Source organism: Eumetopias jubatus, unplaced genomic scaffold (assembly GCF_037043125.1).
Source record: "Eumetopias jubatus isolate StellerSeaLion01/CBP00866 unplaced genomic scaffold, mEumJub1_p1.0 scaffold_105, whole genome shotgun sequence".
In the NCBI taxonomy this organism is placed as follows: Eukaryota; Metazoa; Chordata; class Mammalia; order Carnivora; family Otariidae; genus Eumetopias; species Eumetopias jubatus.
In genome coordinates, this window is record NW_028274911.1 from 192,054 (window position 1) to 209,857 (window position 17,804).

The 17,804-nt window shown below is 39.1% G+C and overlaps 1 protein-coding gene across 1 annotated transcript; it reads right to left on the bottom strand.

Moving 5' to 3' along the window:
- Positions 1 to 212: 212 nt before the first annotated feature.
- Positions 213 to 10,853, bottom strand: LOC148161642 (uncharacterized). The gene is given in 16 exon segments (XM_088020674.1): positions 213 to 785; positions 1,070 to 1,568; positions 1,613 to 1,726; positions 1,728 to 2,265; positions 2,268 to 2,532; positions 2,794 to 3,290; positions 3,293 to 4,772; positions 4,833 to 5,900; positions 5,902 to 6,657; positions 9,226 to 9,362; positions 9,764 to 9,790; positions 9,793 to 9,807; positions 9,810 to 9,842; positions 9,845 to 9,996; positions 10,313 to 10,475; positions 10,796 to 10,853. Coding segments are annotated over 16 exon segments (6,375 nt in total).
- Between the last annotated feature and the right edge of the window lie 6,951 nt (positions 10,854 to 17,804).

Sequence of the window (17,804 nt, forward strand, 5' to 3'; positions counted from 1 at the left end):
TGACTCTGGAAGCAAGAGCCTCTGTCCAGGGATTTACTGCTGGAGGTACAGCTTGAGTCCATGGAGTGACTCTGGATGCACCAGCCTCTGTCCAGGGATTTACTCCTGGAGGTACAGCTTGGGTCCATGGAGTGACTCTGGATGCACCAGCCTCTGTCCAGGGATTTACTTCTGAAGGGATAGCTTGGGTCCATGGAGTGACTTTGGATGCATCAGCTTCTGTCCAGGGATTTATTCCTGGAGGTGCAGCTTGGGTCCATGGCATGACTCTGGATGCACCGGCGTCTGTCCAGGGATTTCCTTCTGGAGATACAGCTTGGGTCCATGATGTGACTCTGGATGTACCAGCCTCTCTCCAGGGATTTATTGCTGGAGGAAGAGCTTTGTTCCATGATGTGACTCTGGATGCACCAGCCTCTGTCCAGGGATTTATTGCTGGAGGTACAGCTTGTGTCCATGGAATGACTCTGGATGCACCAGTGTCTATCCAGGGATTTACTACTGGAAGTACAGCTTGGGTCCCTGGCAAGATTCTGGAAGTGACAGCCTCTGTCCAGGATGGTACAGCTTGGGTCCATGGAGTGACTCTGGAAGTGACAGTGTCTGTCCAGGCATTTACTGCTGTAGGAGATTGTGTCCATGGCATCACTCTGGAAGTGACAGCCTCTGTCCAGGTATTTACTGCTACTGGAAATACTACTTGGATCCATGGTATGTCTCTCAAAGTGACAGCTTCTGTCCCTGGATTTACTGCTACAGATATAGCTAGGGTCCATGATGTGACTCTGGAAGCAACAGCCTCTGTCCAGGGATTTACTGCTGGAAATTCAGCTTGGAACCATGGTGTGACTCTGGAAGTGATAATCTCTGTCCAGGGATTCACAGCAAGAGCCTGACCCTGAGTTAGGGCTGTGACTGTGTCACTCTCAAATTGTGTCCAAGTTTTAACCACTACAGATTGAATAAGGGTGAATTGTGGGAATATTTCAAAAGTAGACCAAGGAATTACTGTTTTGGCTTGGGTCCAAAATATATCTGATGAGGTTAATATCTGTGTCCAAGGTTTTGCTCTTGAAGATTCATCCAGGGCCCACACTGTGACTGTATCTGCTACAGACATTGTCCAGGGATTTAATGCTGGAGATTCGGCCTCAGGCCACAGGATAATTGTATCAGCTACAGCCTGTGTCAATGAACTTACTGCTGGATATTCAGCTTGTGTCCATGGCATGACTAAGGAAGCTACAGGCTCTATCCAAGGATTTGCTTCTGGAGATTCAGTCTGAGTCCACAATATGACTATACTAGCCTCAGGCTCAACTGATGGTTTTAGGGCTGGAGATTTGTAGTCTGATTCAGACTGTGTCCAGGTATTTACTGCCAGAAATTGAACCTGAGTCCAAGTATTTACTGATGGAGATTTAGTCTGTGTCCATTCTGTGACTCTATAAGCTATAGGTTGTGTCCACTGATTTACAGCTAGAGATTCAGCCTGGGTCCATAATGGGACTATGGAAGCTATAGCTTCTATCCTGGGAATTAAGGGTGGAGATTCAGACTGAGTCCACCTTTTGATGTACCAGTTTCAGTGTCCAATGTTTGGGGCTACTGCTGTGTCCAAAGTTTTACTTCTGAAAATTGAGATTTGGTGCCTGGTGTGACTTTATCAAATTTAGTCTCTATCCAGGGCTTCATGGTTGGAAAAAATCCCATGGTCCATGGTATGGGATTCAGAAACAGCCTCTGTCCAGGTATTTTCTTCTGGGGATTCATTCTGAGTCCATGGTATGACTGTGTTATTTTCAGTCTGTGTCCAGGTATTTACTGCAAGAGATTCATCCTGGATCCAAGGTGTGACTGTAACATTTTCAGGTTGTGTCCAGAGATTTACTACAGGAGATTCAGCCTGGGTCCATGTTGTGTTTGTGTCAGTTTCAGATTGTGTCCATGGATTCACTGCTGGAGACTCAACCTGAGACCATGATGTAAATGTGTCAGGTCCTGGCTGTGCCCAGGGACTTAATGCTGGATATCTACCATGGGTCTGCAGTGTGACGAGCTTAGTTTTGGGCTTGGTCCAGGAATTTATTGTAGCAAATTCAGCCTGGGTCCAAGGTGTGACTGTGTCTGTTTCAAACTGTGTCCAGGGATTCACTGCAGGAGATTTAGCCTGAGTCCACCGTGTGACTATATCAACTATAGCCTATGTCAAGAGATTTATGATTTCAGAATTTGCCTGTGTCCAGAGTGTGACAGTATCAATTTCAAATTTTTCCATGGATGTACTGAAGGAGATTCAACTATGTTCATTGGTGTTACTGTGTCACCTACAGCATCTGTCCAGGGATTTACTACTGGGGACTCACCAGGAGTCCATGGTGTGATTGTGTCAGCCAAAGGTTTTGTCCAAGGGTTTACTTTTAGAGATTCACCCTGAGTCCCCTGTGTAATTGCATCAGTTTCAGACTGTGTCCAGGGATAGACTAGAGGTGATTCAGCTTGGTTCCACAGTAAGATTGTATCAGATACTCCCTGTGACACAGACTTTATTACTAGAGATTCAGCCTGAGTCAGGGATGCAGTTGTGAAAGCCACAAACTCTGTCCAGGTTTTCACTGATGGAGACTGATCCTGAGTCAATAGTGTTACTGTGAAACCTACAGCATCTATCCATGGATTTACTGCTGCAGATTCAGCCTGATTCCATGGTAATAATGTGGCAGCTATAGCCTCTATCAGTGGATTTACTACTGGTGATTTTGTCTGGGTCCATGGTGTGACAGTGAAAACTACAGTCTCTGACCAGGGATTTACTAATGGAGTTTCAGTCTGGGTCCCCAGTGTGGCATCAGTCAAAGGGTCTGTCCAGGTCTCTACTGCATGACATTCATCCTCAGTAAATGATGTGATTGTATCTAACACAGTTTGTGTCCACTGATTTATGGCTGGAGGTTCACTCTGGGTCCATTGTATAACATTATCAGATATAGGCTCTGTCCAAGAATTTAGTGCTATAGAATCAGTCAGGGTCCACAGTGTGTCTACATCAGCTATAGATTGTGTCCAAGGATTTACTGCTGGAGATTCAACCTGGGTCCATGGTATAACACCATCAAATACAGTCTCAGTCTCTGTCCAGGGATTTACTGCTGGAGACTCCGCCATGGTCCATGGTAGAAGTATTTCAGCTATAGTTTGTGGCCATAAATTTACTCCTGGAGTTTCTCCCTGGGTCCAAGTTGTGACTGTATCAGTTTCAGATTGTGCCCAGGGATTTACTTCTAGATTTCCTTTTTGGTCCACATTGAGGCACTATCAGTTTCATACTGTCTCCAGGAATTTCCTGCTAAAGATTCTGTCAGAGTCCATGTTATAAATGTATGAGTTTCAGACTTTTTCAAGGAATGTAATAATGGAGACTCATTCTGAGTACATAGTGTGACTGTATCAGCTACAGGCTGGGTCCAAGAATTTACTGCTAGAGATTCAGCTTGAGTCCATTGTGTGCCTGTCCCAGCTACAGTATCGATCCAGGGATTTACTGCTGGAGATTCAGGCTGCGTCCACAGTAGGAGTGTGTTAGTTTCAGACTGTATCCAGGGATTTACTGCTGGGGACTCAGCCTGCAACCATTGTGTATCACGTATAATTTTCACCCAAGGAAGTACTTCTGAAGGTTCACCCTGGGCCCATTGTGTGACTGTATCAGCCATAGGCTTTGTCCAGGGATTTACCGCTAGGAACTCATCCTGGGTCCATGATATGACTGTATCACTTTCAGACTGTAACCAGGGATTCACTGCTGGAGATTCAGCCTGTGTCCAGATGGCTGTGTCAGCTACAGTTTTTGTTGAGGAATTTATTTCTGAAGGTTCACCCTGGTTCCAATGAGTGACTGTATCATCTATAGTCTGTGTCCAGAGATTTGCCACTGGCAGTTCAGGCTGAGTCCAGTGTGGGACTATATGAGACAGAGGATACATCAAGAGCCTTTGTCCTGGAAATTCAGTCTTTGCCCATGTTGTGACAGTGTCAGCTAAAATATCTGTCCAGTGATTAATTGCTGAAGCTTCTCACTGTGTTGAGAGTATAACTGTTTCGGTTTCAGACTGTGCCCAGGGATTAACTTCTGGAGTCTCAGCCTGTCCCCATGCCCATGGTGTTGATGTATCAGCTTCATTTTGTGCCCTGGGATTGATTATACCCACATCTGGCTGAATCCAAGGTCTTATGTCAGATTCAGATTGTGTCCAGAATCTAACTTTATCACCTTCAAGCTCATCCAAGGGCCTCACAGTGTAAATGTCATGTTGTATCCAGGCTCTTAGCTTGTCTGCCACAGGTTGGTTCCAGGGCCTAACTATTTCTGTTTTGGACTGAATCCAGTGGTGGGCTACTTGGAATACTGGCTCTGTCCACATTGTGGGTGTCTCCACTTGAGTCTGGAACCAATGTCTGACATTGTCAGCCTCAGATTTAGTCCAAAGCCTGGGTATATCACCTTCAGGTTGGGTCCAGGAATGCGCTGTTTGAAATTCTGTCTCAATCCAAGGTTTGAATCTATGCATTTGAGTATACAACCAAGGTCTGACTCTATCAGCTTCAAGCTCAGACCAGGCAATGGTTGTCTGAGATTCAAGTTGGTTCCATGTTCTGAATGTATTGGTTTGTATTTGCAACCAAAGTCTAGCTACATCAGCTTCAGGCCCTGTCCAGGGTGTAATTGTATTAACTTTAGACTGCGACCAGATTCTGAATGTCAATGCTTCAGGCTTCATCCATGGTTGGATGCTACTAGCTTCGGACTGAGTCCATGGTCTCACTATGTCAACTTCAGGCTGAGTCCAAGGGTAGAGTGTTTGCAAGTCTGGCTGAGACCTTGCTCTCATTTGATTAGACTGAGTCCAAAACCAGGATCTGGCTGTACCAGCTTTAGGCTTGTTCCCAAGTCTGAAGGTTTCAATTTCAGTGTGTGTCACGGATCTAATTATGCGTGCTTCTGACTGGGTCCAATGTTTGTCTTTACCATTTTCAGTCTGGGCTCTAGGTCTGACTATTTGAAACTTAGGCTGAATCCAGCATCTGATTCTTTCAGTTTCAGTCTGTAACCATGGTCTGATTTCTGCTTTCAGCTGAGTCAGTGGTTTTCTTGCTTGGGTTTCTGGCTGCTTCCAGGTTTGGATTATGGCAGCTTCAGGTTTACTCCAGGGCCTGGTTGTATCAGCTTTAGACTGAAAAAAAGGCTTAATTACATTTGTAATAGTATGTATCAAAAACCAGGTTGTATCTGCAGTTTGAATCTGGGGTTTGACCATAACAGATTCACGTTTACTCAATGGACTTATTCTCTCCATTTGACTTGAGGCTTTGCCCAGACTGGTATTATATTGTGCCCAAGACTTAATAGTGTTGCTTGCAGATGGTATCCAAGTGAAAGGCATATTAAGTGCTGAAGAAGTCCACAATTGAGCTGACTTAGATTCAGGGAGAATCCAGTATTCATTAGTCTTTTCTGTAATTTCTTGGGATCCATCTAAATTTAAGACTGACTGAAACCAGGGTTCCAACCTAAGAGTTACTGTAGGATACTGAGATCCATCTGCATTTAGCGTGGAATGAGTCCAGAATTCATTTTTATTAACTGTTAAAGGAACCCATGCATTCAAGTTATAAGTTACTGGTTTAAAAGCAGTGTGAACTCTACCGACTACATGGTGTATTTGGCTTCCAATATTCTCTTCACTTGATTGTATCTGCATCACTGTTCCAGTTTTATCAGGTACAGAATGTGTCCAAGGTCCAATGTCAGGGGTAATTTCTAGCCAGGGTCTAGCTAGAAGTTGACCATGGAAAGGAACCTTACTAGACTGAACTTGAAACTGTACAGTATTAACCCCAGAAAAGAAGGTGGGATCCATCTATGCCACTTGAAAACAAAACCCAGGATATAGCAGAACTAACTAATGGTAGAGTATGAAGCCCAATGATACCAGCTAAAGGATTAACCCAGGGGTTTACTGAATTGGTCATCCTTTGGTACTGATATTTCATTGTATCTTTCTGAGGAAGGTCCAAGGGTATAGATTTATCAGGTGTTGGAGGCTTTGGGGGTCCAGAAAGAACCAAAGTTTCAGAAGTACCAGCTATTGGGGTATTCCAGGGCTCAGAAATATCAGAAGGATCCCGCTGTTTGATAACAAGAGATGTCCAAGATTGTATCATTGGGAATTTGCTAGTTGAGGAGAGCTGACTAGCTTGAAGGTGTAACTGTCTACTGCCAGGAAAAGAGTCTCTATTATTTAAACGAAAAAATACTGGAGGAGGATTCCGGTGTTGTCTGTTCAGTGGGAAAGTGCCTAATCTTCTCTTCCGTGACTGTACAGAGAGTCTGTGGGAGGTCAAAATGGCAGTACCCCTGCTCAGGCTAAGCCTGTCTTGTGGACGATGTTCTACCCCAGGAGTAAAATTGCAGGGTAGGGAAAAAATAGGATCCAGTGGCTTCTGAGATGTCTTGATAAGCCATTTCACCCAAGATAAATATGGGGCTGTCTTGATGACAAGAACAGGGTCATAACAGGCCATTGAGGATTCACTGACCAGGCCTACCAGTTCCCAGTGGTTGCCACAGAGGCAGAGAACAGGACTACCCTGCTGTACCTGAATGAGGAAAAAAGATAAGCCGTATTTATATGGGACAAACGGGCAGACAAACATAAATCGTAAGAATATATTAAAATATATGTAACATAAGTTATATGTAAATATATAATATATAAATTATAAAATATATGGCTACACTTTTTTCATAAATAATATTTGTATATTATATACATATTATCAATAAATACATTGAAATACATAAGATTTATATATTTTTCTACCATATATCCATATGACATGGTGAAAAATAATAAATGTTACCTGGTACATACTTCTTAAAGCTCCAGAATAACTTACACACACATAATTGTAACTCCATTTAAAGGAGAAAAACCAAATCACAAAGGATATTTAGAGAAAATTCCCGTGCTCTAAATAGCAATTACATATTCAACATTCTTTATTTGGATATCACTTATTCCCTTTGCTGAGTATTTCTAGGCAGGGCAAACTTACACAATCATATGTAATGACTGTGTTTATCCTTATCACTCCACGTCATTACTCTGGTTCAAGTTGTCCTCATTTGTTTTCAAACCATTCTCATTTCTGCTATTCTCTCATACCCAAACTTATTCCATGCTTTGTTCCTCCTGGCAGGCAGGATGATACTCAGAGTAAAATCCAAAGGTGTTGTTAATTAGTTTCTGATCTCAGCTCAACATTTTTCCTTTGTTCATTTTGCTACCATCATATTTGTTTCATTCTTCACGGAAATTTTTCCACAGTAGTATCCTTTGCCTGGAATTGGCTTCCCTCATGGGATTTACTTGGGTTGATTTCTCAAGCCTTTAGGTTTTTGGTCAAATAGAACATTTTTAAAGATCTTCTGCATTTCTCCTATTTTAATAGCACACCTTCATTATTTTCTTGGGAAACAATTGTTAGCTTTTGAGTAAGCTTCATGTGGATAAGGATAATTATATGCTTTTTTAAACTGCTGCATCTTAGCATAGCACCAAATCATGTTTAGGCAATCAATATTTAATGAATGAATGATTCCTTATTGTTTTTGCAGTTCATGCCATACCATTTTGTAGGAATAAATGTGAAGAGTACAAAGGTACTTTAATAGACTTTGTTGGTTAGATACCTAAATAAATCTGACTTCTTTAATTTAATTTTAAAGGCCATCTTTCATCCCACCTTCCAGAACAGAAAATATTTGATTCTTCTAAAATATATTTTTTTTGCATTAAAATCTTTCTGTGACTCCAAGGACTTCAACAACTAACTCCAGGCACCATTACTTCATAATTGGTCCAAAGGAATTTTCTTTTCTCATTTTTTAAATATTTTTTTACCATCATGTGCCCCTTACAAATTTTAAAACTCAAATATTTTCTATGCATTAAATGTTCATTACATTTGCACATCTTATTTCTATTGTGAAGAGCTACTTTCCTCTCAAAATTTTAAGCATGCCCTTCTTCTATCCAAATGTAGATATAATTGTTATCTCCACTGTTCACAATAAAGATTTCTATAAGATTAACAAAATTTTATTTTTACTAAATTACTGCACTAATCTCTCGTATCAAATCATAAACTCCGGTGACCGGGCCCAGAAAATCGGGATTTTCTAAGAACGGGGACCAGGCCTGTTTCCTCTATGTACCCTATCAATTTGTAATCTACCACGCTGTGGTTACCTTGTCTTTCTTAATTTCAAATTTCTCAAATATTGGTTTCAGCTCTTTGTTCTTTTGGGCTTGACAAAGTTTTGGCAATATGTGTATTAAGAAGAATTTGATATCACCTATATTCCTTTTGCATCACAGATTTTAACATCTTCCTTATTTGTAAATTTCAAACGTTTTTATTTTTGCCTCTCACTTTTTTTGCCTTAAATTTCTTTGTAGCCATTTGTGACTTCTTAAATTTTATCTGTTACAAACTAAATATTACTATATGTAGTATATAACACAAATATTACTACCTAACTTTTAGGTTGAGCTTTGGGAATATAAGGTCACAATAGTCTTTAAAAATATATATTGGTAGCAGGTACTCCTCATCACTAGTTCAGTTACAATATTTTTGTAGCTTCAGGATGGAGAGATAATAATTATACCTCATAACCAAAGACTTTTAAGTACTCGGTTTGTTTTTGTAAAACTGAGTTCTATTTGTATTCTAACAACCCAATCCAAAGATAACCTGTTCTTCCCATTGCTTCGAATATATTTTAGCAAAATTTCTAATTCTGAAATTTTATTGATGAAAATATTCCTGCTTTGTTTGTCACCTTAAGAATAAATATATCTTTGAATCTTTATTTGACATAATGTACGTATGATTATATAATCACATAAATATTACACCGGTGGATTGCATGTGAAAGGAAAGAATCTTTTTTTATTAAGGGAGTAAGAGTCAACATGTTATCTGACCCTCTTAAATTTTTAGGTGTAAAGTGTAAGATTGTTAACTATATACACTAGGTTGGTCAGCAGATCTCCAGAACTTATTCATCTTGCATAAATGAAATTGTATCCATTTTACATTTTGCATATAGTTTTACATCTCCCCCCAATGGTAACTCTGCCCTTATACAGTAAGTACCCAGCAGTCTCCTTGTGGCTGACTCCAGATGCATAAATTGTTACTTTTAGGTAGGTGGATATGTTGATGGTGGCAGAATGAGAGGTCCAGCAGCTTAACTGACAGCTTTTTGATACTGGTTCCAAAGTTACTGTGGTCTGAGGGAATAGAGATAGAAAGGACTAGGAGATATGGGTTATTATATTATTATGATTTACTACTAGGTTGGTATAACTTTCAATCTTTTAATCACACAAAATTACTGAGATACTCTGACTCCTCCTTCCCTTCCATCTAATCTCATACACACTTATTTCATACTTTCTTGTATTTTTTAGCTGTTCCTAAATCCCTCTTAAGTAATAGAACACAGAATATTATAACCCAGGATATTGTCACTTTTCCTTCTTTACACCATGTGAAGTGGAGTAATATGGCCTTAATTATTTACAAGATTTTTTAACATCCTGTTTTATTTTTGCATTGTTTTGCTTTGTTTTTTCTATATCATTATATGAGCTACATTTATGATATGACAGAACATGACACTTGAGCTTACTCTGATATTGGTATACCCTGCAGTGTTATAACAGCTCTTCCAGAGATGTTATAAGTGTGATAAAGTGGTATCGCCCCACCCTGATAGGGTACTGTAGCAGGATGACTCCTATGTCTCCTTTGACTGGATCCATTCCAACTTGTGGACCAAAACTGGGGTGCAGGCATATTGTATGGCCAAGTAAGATATCTTCTTGGTCAATGACTGCTGAAATGTCAGAGTCCAAATGTTTCCTAAAGGAATAGAAAAGTGCAGAAGAGCATAATGAAATTGGACTGAGAAAAACATTTCATTAAACTTCATTTAACCTGAAATGTTAATGTAATCCAACAATTTTCTATTTACATCCCTGTAAAATGATGCTCTACATTGCACACTGAATAGAATTTGACTTTTAGAACTCCAAGCTTCATTTTTAATATGTTATTTTCCAAAGACAATGTCCCTTGAATGCATCATTATCCAATGCAAATAAAATTAATTTTGACAAAAAAATATAAAATGTATATGTAACTATGATCCCTTTACCATGATTCTAGCTGTACTTACAGTTTATTCAGACAGCTGGCTGTGGAGAGGATCCACCACTGACTCAGAATAATGCCCTGGCAGTTTTCAGCCATGGACATTAGCCATGGGAAGTTGCTGGATGCTGTCAATGGGGCAATCGTTGGGGTCAATGAGATTAACAACTGCTTTTGAGAATTGGATACTAAAAGGCCAGCTAGGGAGGAGAAAAGGTAAATATAACATGAAAAACTTCATCTTGCTGAATGATTATTGAGATTTGTCATCCTAACTTTCACTTGTTGAAGATGTGAAATAAGAGAATATAGAGAAGAATGAGAAACATAAATAAAAGTGGCAAAATGTAAGATTAGATGAAAGACAAACATGATAAGAAGTAGGAAATGAAATAAACATCAAGGACAAAAACAGAAGATATTTTAAAACGTTAAGGAAAATAAAAATTATTTCCCCAGTAATAAGACAAACAGAGGAGAAAAAAATTCCCAATTGTCTGTAACTTACCACCACAGCAGTGAAAAAACAGTCCCCAAAACTGATAGAAGCCAAGTGGAGATCTCATGTTGGCTCAAGTGGATGTGAATGCAAGATAGGGTTCTAGTCGAGTAGATGCCAGGGTTGGGATTGAAATTATAGCATATAGAATGTCTGATATCATAATACCTACTTATGAGATAACTGCATTCTTCTATCATGATCACCCAACTAGAAATGTTACCCATATTTACACAAGTTAAATGTAACTTAAAAATGAAACAAACCTTTATTTAGTTCAATGTTAACTTTCATTTTTTGGAGTGAGACAATGAAATATCCCATTCCCACACTTTGTAAAGAATATAATCTATCTGGCATTACCATGTAGCTTTACGTACCTGCCACATATACATACTAAATAAAAGAATTAGTTCCAAATGATCTAACACAGAAGGTTATGAAATACCGATCAATAATAGTTTAAAATAACTTACAAATCAGTATGAAAATGATAGAAACTACAATTGTAGAAAATTAACTCAAGAGCTCCAAACCCTTCTCTCTGACGACAATCTTGGGCAAAGAGCAACAATTCAATAAATACTTACCTACTCTCATATGGAGTGTGCCATAAGTTGAACACACAAATCTGAGGACAAGAAGCCTTGGCCTTCCTAAGTTTTTTAATTCAGTAGAGGAATATATTAGCTAAGGTTAGTTTCTGCTGGACTAGACAGAAAATATAAATCAATTATATAAGAATAAATATATATTTCATATGATAGGAGTCGTGAGATACCTGTGAATTCAGCTTCATGAATTTATCTGAGTTCTTTCTATCATTCTGGTCAGCAATTTTATTATTTGAATTCCATTCTGACAATGCCTAAAAAATGCTTTATCTCTACCATGTCCTTGTTCAAAACACCAATTAAAAACAGAGAAAAGAGGGCAAAGGCAAAATCTAATGTCTTCCATTTAAGTCTTTATTCCATTTTGAGTCTGTTTTTGTGTATGGTATAAGGAAATGGTCCAGTTTCATTCTTCGGCATGTGGCTGCCCAATTCCCCAACACCCTTTAGTGAAGAGACTGTCTTTTTTTCCATTGAATATTCTTTCCTGTTTTGTCGAAGATTAGTTGACAACAGAGTTGAGGGTCCATTTCTGGGCTCTCTATTCTGTTCCACTGATCTATGTGTCTGTTTTTGTGCCAGTAGCATACTGTCTTGGTGACAGCTTTGTAATAGAGTTTGAAGTCCGGTATTGTGATGCCGCCAGCTTTGCTTTTCTTTTTCAAGCTCGCTTTGGCTACTTGGGAGTCTTTTCCGGTTCCATACAAATTTTAGTTTAGTTTATTCTAGCTCTGTGAAGAGTGCTGGTGGTATTTTGATAGGGACTGCATTAAATGTGTATGTTGCTTTGGGAAATATGGGCCTTTTAACAATGGTTTTTATTCCTATCCCTGAGCATGGAACATTTCCATTTCTTTGTTTCCCTTTCAATTTTTTTTCAGAAGTGTTCAACTTTTGCAGAGTACAGATCTCTTTCCTCTTGATTAGGTTCGTTCGTAGGTATCTTATAGTTTTTGGTGTAATTGTAAATGGGATCAATTTCTTTTTTTAAGTTTACTTTTTTATTATGTTCGGTTAGCCATCATATAGTACATCATTAGTTTCTGATGTAGTGTTCAATGATTCCTTAGTTGCATATAACACCAAGTGCTCATCACACCTGCCCTCCTTAATACTCTAGAGAAGAACACAAGCGACGACCTCTTGAACCATGGCCATATCATCTTCTTACTATACACATTTCTGGGGGCAAGGGAAAGAAAACCAAAATGAACTTTGGGTCTTCATCAAGATAAAAAGTTTCTGCACAATGAAGGAAACAATCAACAAGCCAAAAAGTTAACTAATGAAATGGGAGAGGATATTTACAAATGACATATCTGATAAAGGGTAGTATCCAAAGTCTATAAAGAAATGATCAAACTCAAATTTAAAATTCAGCCGATGGAATAGGGGAGGATACTTGGAAGTAACATAACTGATAACGGTTGCTATTCAAAATCTATAAAAAACTTATCAAACTCAACACCCAAAAACCAAATAACCCAGTTAAGAAATGGGTAGAAGACATTAATAGACATTTCCCAAAGAAGACATCCAAATGGCCGCTAGGTATATGAAGATGCTCAACGTCACTCAACATCAGGGAAATACAAATCAAAACTACAATGAGATACCACCTCACACTAGTCAGAATGGCTAAAAGGTACCACACAGGAAACAACAGATGCTGGCAAGGATGTAGAGGAAGGGGGACCCTCTTACACTGTTGTTGGGAATGCAAAGTGGTGCACTCTGGAAAACAGTGTGGAGGTTCCCCCCAAAAAGTAAACATAGAACTACCCAATGATCCAACAATCACACTACTGGGAATTGACCCAAAGAATACAAAAACACTAATTCAAGGGAATGCAAGCACCATGATATTTATCAATATTAGCCAAATTATGGAAACAGCTCATGCGTACATCTGCTGATAAATGGATAAAGGAAACATGGTATGCATGTACAATGAAATATTAATCAGCCATTAAAAAAAGAATGGAATCTTGCTATTTGCAACAATGTGGATATAACTAGAGAGTATTATGCTAAGCAAAATAAGTCAGTCAGATAAAAAAAATACCATATGATTTCACTCATATGTGGATACATAACAAAATGAGTATGGGGAAAAAAGAGAGAGAGAGAGGCAAATCAAGCAACAGACCCTTAACTACAGAGAACTGATGGGTACCAGAGGGGAGAGGGGTTAAATCAGGGATAAGGATTAAGGAGTACACATGTGATGAGCACCAGGTGTTGTACTGAAGTGTTGAATCACTATATTGCATACTTGAAACTAATCTTACTTTATGCTAACTGGAATTTATTTTTTTTTAAAGATTTTATTTATTTATTCATGAGAGACAGAGGAGGAGAGAGAGAGAGGGAGAGAGAGAGAGAGGGAGAAGCAGAGGGAGAAGCAGGCTCCCAAGGAGCAGGGAGCCCGATGTGGGACTCGATCCCAGGACCCCGGGATCATGACCTGAGCCGAAGGCAGACGCTTAACGACTGAGCCACCCAGGCACCCTGGAATTTAAATAAAATCTTAAGAAAGGGGTGCAAACTAAGCTCAGACAAAAGCAAAAGAACTAGCCTCAGCTTAGAAGACCCAAGTTCCAGTTCAAGAGATCCAGAACCATTTCAAGAGCCCTCAAACCTATTATTGGGAACCACAGACTCATATCAGTAAACTAGATACATTTGGGCATCTCAGGAAACATGCCAGAGACCCCAGATACATCAGGGGACCCAGACTTAAGTCCAGAGAACCCAGAACAAATTCTTAATTTGCCAAACCCTCCCCAGAAGAGCATAAACCCATTCCAACGGAATCAAACTCTACTCAAAGAGATATATAGGGAATTAGGGGACCCCAGGCCCAACACAGAACTTGAGACCAACTTCAATAAGATCCCCCTCTCACCTCAAGCAGCCCTAAACCCACTTTAAAAGTCCCCAACCCAGTTCAGTTCACCCAGAGTCAACCTGAGATCTCAGACTCATTTCAGGGGAACATACATTTGTCTTCATATTCTTGTTGTCCTCAAAAGACTAGCTCTACTTTCTGTGGTGTGTATTGCTAGACTGACAATTGTTGATAAGGTTACCTTGGAATATAATGAAACAGGACTATTACTTAAGGCTGGAAAAGCATGTAAAAGTAACAACTGAGTTTGAAGGGAGCCAAAGAAGAAAATCCTAGGACATGAAGCCCAAAGTGTTAGATGGCAGAACGAGGAGAGTAATGGTTATTATAATGAACTTCCGAGTTTGCCGTGTGAATGTGTGGTTGATGGCAGACATCAGAGTGGTTTCAGGAAACTTATATAGCAGTTATCTCCAACTCATGAAGGCAGAATCATGTCCAATGCCAGACAATTATGAAGGACCTTCACTGAGGTTTTGGAATTTTATGATGATGATATTGGTGATTTTGGAAAATTGCTCACAGTCATGGTTATTTCCTGAATCAGACCACAGAAGATGAAAGGACTTCTTTCCAAAGGTGGCCCATAGATAATATGCTGGTGCAGTGAACTCTTTTAGATTTACATGCACTCACTCATTCTTTTTTCTTTTTTTTAAAGATATTATTTATTTATTTGACAGAGAGCAGGACAGAGAAAAGAGGGAGAAGCAGGTTTCCCACAGAGCAGGGAGCCTGATGCGGGGCTCAATCCCAGGACTCTGGGATCATGACCTGTGCCAAAGGCAGAAGCTTAACCGGCTCAGCCACCCAGGTGTCCCCGTTTGTTCTCTTTCCCTACGGCTTCTTGAAAACAAGGTAAGCAACAGAGGTCATATCCAAGTTAGGTGGGTTTCTGTACCTAACTTGTAATTGTCACACCTTTTGCAGATTATTTTTTTTATAATCTAGTGCCTAGAAAACTTAAACCACAAGTAAACAAGTTGTTAAAGTAAGAAAAAAAGGCAGTCTTGTTAAAGATTTCATAGAAACAAATAGGATCAGTACAATAATAGATGGCAGCCCAATTAGTAGGCAGATACACCTTATTAGCAATTACTTAGGGCTTCTAAGAAAAATTGTCAATGTATTTGTATTTTAGAGTTTATCTGATTCCTCTGGATGGATGTTATCCCATCTAATTAGGGAGAGAAATTTCTAGAGGTTTTGTTTTTAGAACATAGTCTCAAGGAAAGGTGAAATTATACTTAAGGCCATCTGGGTATATTAGACAATATAAAAATGCAAGGAATATGTACTTTTGCCCCCCATAATAAGAGTGTATCTGTATTGCATTTGTAAGTATTTGTATTGGCAAAGTAGTGTAATCGAAAATGCCTGTATCTCTGAAAGGACTCTTGGTTATATTACAGTGGAAGTATACACTGCCCTTTCTAAAAAGTATTGAGGTTTATGGAGGTTCCTTTCAAAGTCTAGAGAGAAAATGTGAAGCCCCCTTCAAGTGTCAACAAAATGGATGCCTTTAAATCTGATATGGGTGTAGGAGATTGGGGGGAAATGGAGGTTCCTGAAACAAAGTAATAACAGGAATCAGAAGTAGGACTGTGAGATTTTGCTCTGTGTTGTGTAAAGGCATTCCATAGATTTGGGCATCTTTGGAGCGACAGAGGAATTTTTAGGAATTTTTAAGGGGAAAGCAGCTATTGTGAGCAGGAAGAGCCAGAGATGGTACAATGTAAGTGTCATTATGGGAAGCTACATTTGCAATGGGAAAAATTACATGGCTAGCAAAGGGATGCTGGAGTGAATAGAGATGAAAGAACAGCAAATAAAGATAAAAAGTGAGTACTGGAGGAGAAGAGTCTCCTGTGGTGTGTGCGCTTGTTCTGGTACCTGGGGTAGAAATTGAGCCCTTCTTGACGTCATCCACTCATTTCCAACTTTTTGAGAAAGCTGTTTACTTCACGGGCACTCAGTTTTAAGGTTTCCAGCTGGAGTGGCCTTCCACTCAGAGTAGTTTTATACCTTTTCAGTTAAGAACCATAAATCCAAAGTTGGGTCCTGAAAGTTTGGCAGCACTGTCAGGAGGATGAAGACTAAAAGGCCATAAGCATTTTGTTCTAACTCAAAACAGCAGAAAACTGCAAAAACAAACAAAAAACAAATTGGGATTTATGTAAGTAAAGACTTCATTTTAAGAAAGCACAAAACTGCTTAATATAATAATGCTCCAATGTTAGAATCCACACGTATCTCAAAATCAAACAGAAAAAGTCTTTTCATAAGAGGTAGGGATAAGAATGAAAGGGGAGAAATCAGAGGGGGAGGTGAACCATGAGAGACGATGGACTCTGAAAATCAAACTGAGGGTTCTAGGGGGAAGGGAGTGGGGGGATGAGTTAGCCTGGTGATGGGTATTAAAGAGGGCATGTTCTGCATAGAGCACTGGTTGTTATACGCAAACAAGGAATCATGGAACACTACATCAAAAACTAATGATGTAATTTATGGTGATTAACATAACAATAAAAAATTTAAAAAAAAGAGATGTGGTGTATAAAAAAACAAAAAAAAACTAATGATGTAATGTATGGTGATTAACATAACATCATAATAAAAAATAAATAAATAAAAAAGAGGTAGGGATAAACAGAGCTCATAGGAACTTCCTGGGGGATAAGCAGATTGATGAGCAGGAAGCAAAATAGGGGTGTTTTAATAGGAAATGTTTCTGAGCTGATACTCAGAATGGGCTGTTAGGAAATATGTCTTGACCTTGATATGTTAGTGCTTGACCAAAACGGGCAAGCCAAAGTTTAAGGGACTCTGAGCAGGAGAAAAGATTGATTATATATAGTTCACCAAGCCAAGTACATAGGTAAGTAATGGGAAACTGTAGGCATTTGGTTATTGCATGACCAGAAGAGGACCTGAAAACATATAAACTATAATTTCTAAAACATCATTCAATATAATGTGTACTCAAATTATTTTTTTCTTATACATGGCAAACATTTCAATGGTTTCTTTGAAATAGAATCCAATAAGAATTGAACATTGTTATTGGCTTGTATACGTTTAAGAGTCTTTTAAGGGGCACATGGGTGGCTCAGTCAGCTGGGTGTCTGCCTTTGGCTCAGGTCATGATCTCAGGGGCCTGGGTTCAAGTCCCACATCAGGCTCCCTGCTCAGTGGGGAGTCTACTTCGCCCTCTCCCGCTGCCTGCAGTTCCCCCTGCTTGTCCATTCTCTCTGTCAAATAAATAAATAAAATATTTTATTAAGAAAGAGTCTTTTAAAAAAGCTTTCCCCTTCAATTCTTATTTTTTTCTATTTGATTTTAAGCCAGGTTAATTATCCTATATAGTTCCTTATTGTTTGAATTTTGTTCCTTATATTTATTCATGTAATATAATTCAACACCTTCCTCTACTCACAATATTTCTTCAAAATCCCTAGCAAAATATATTGATTCTGCTTTATCTTCTAATAAT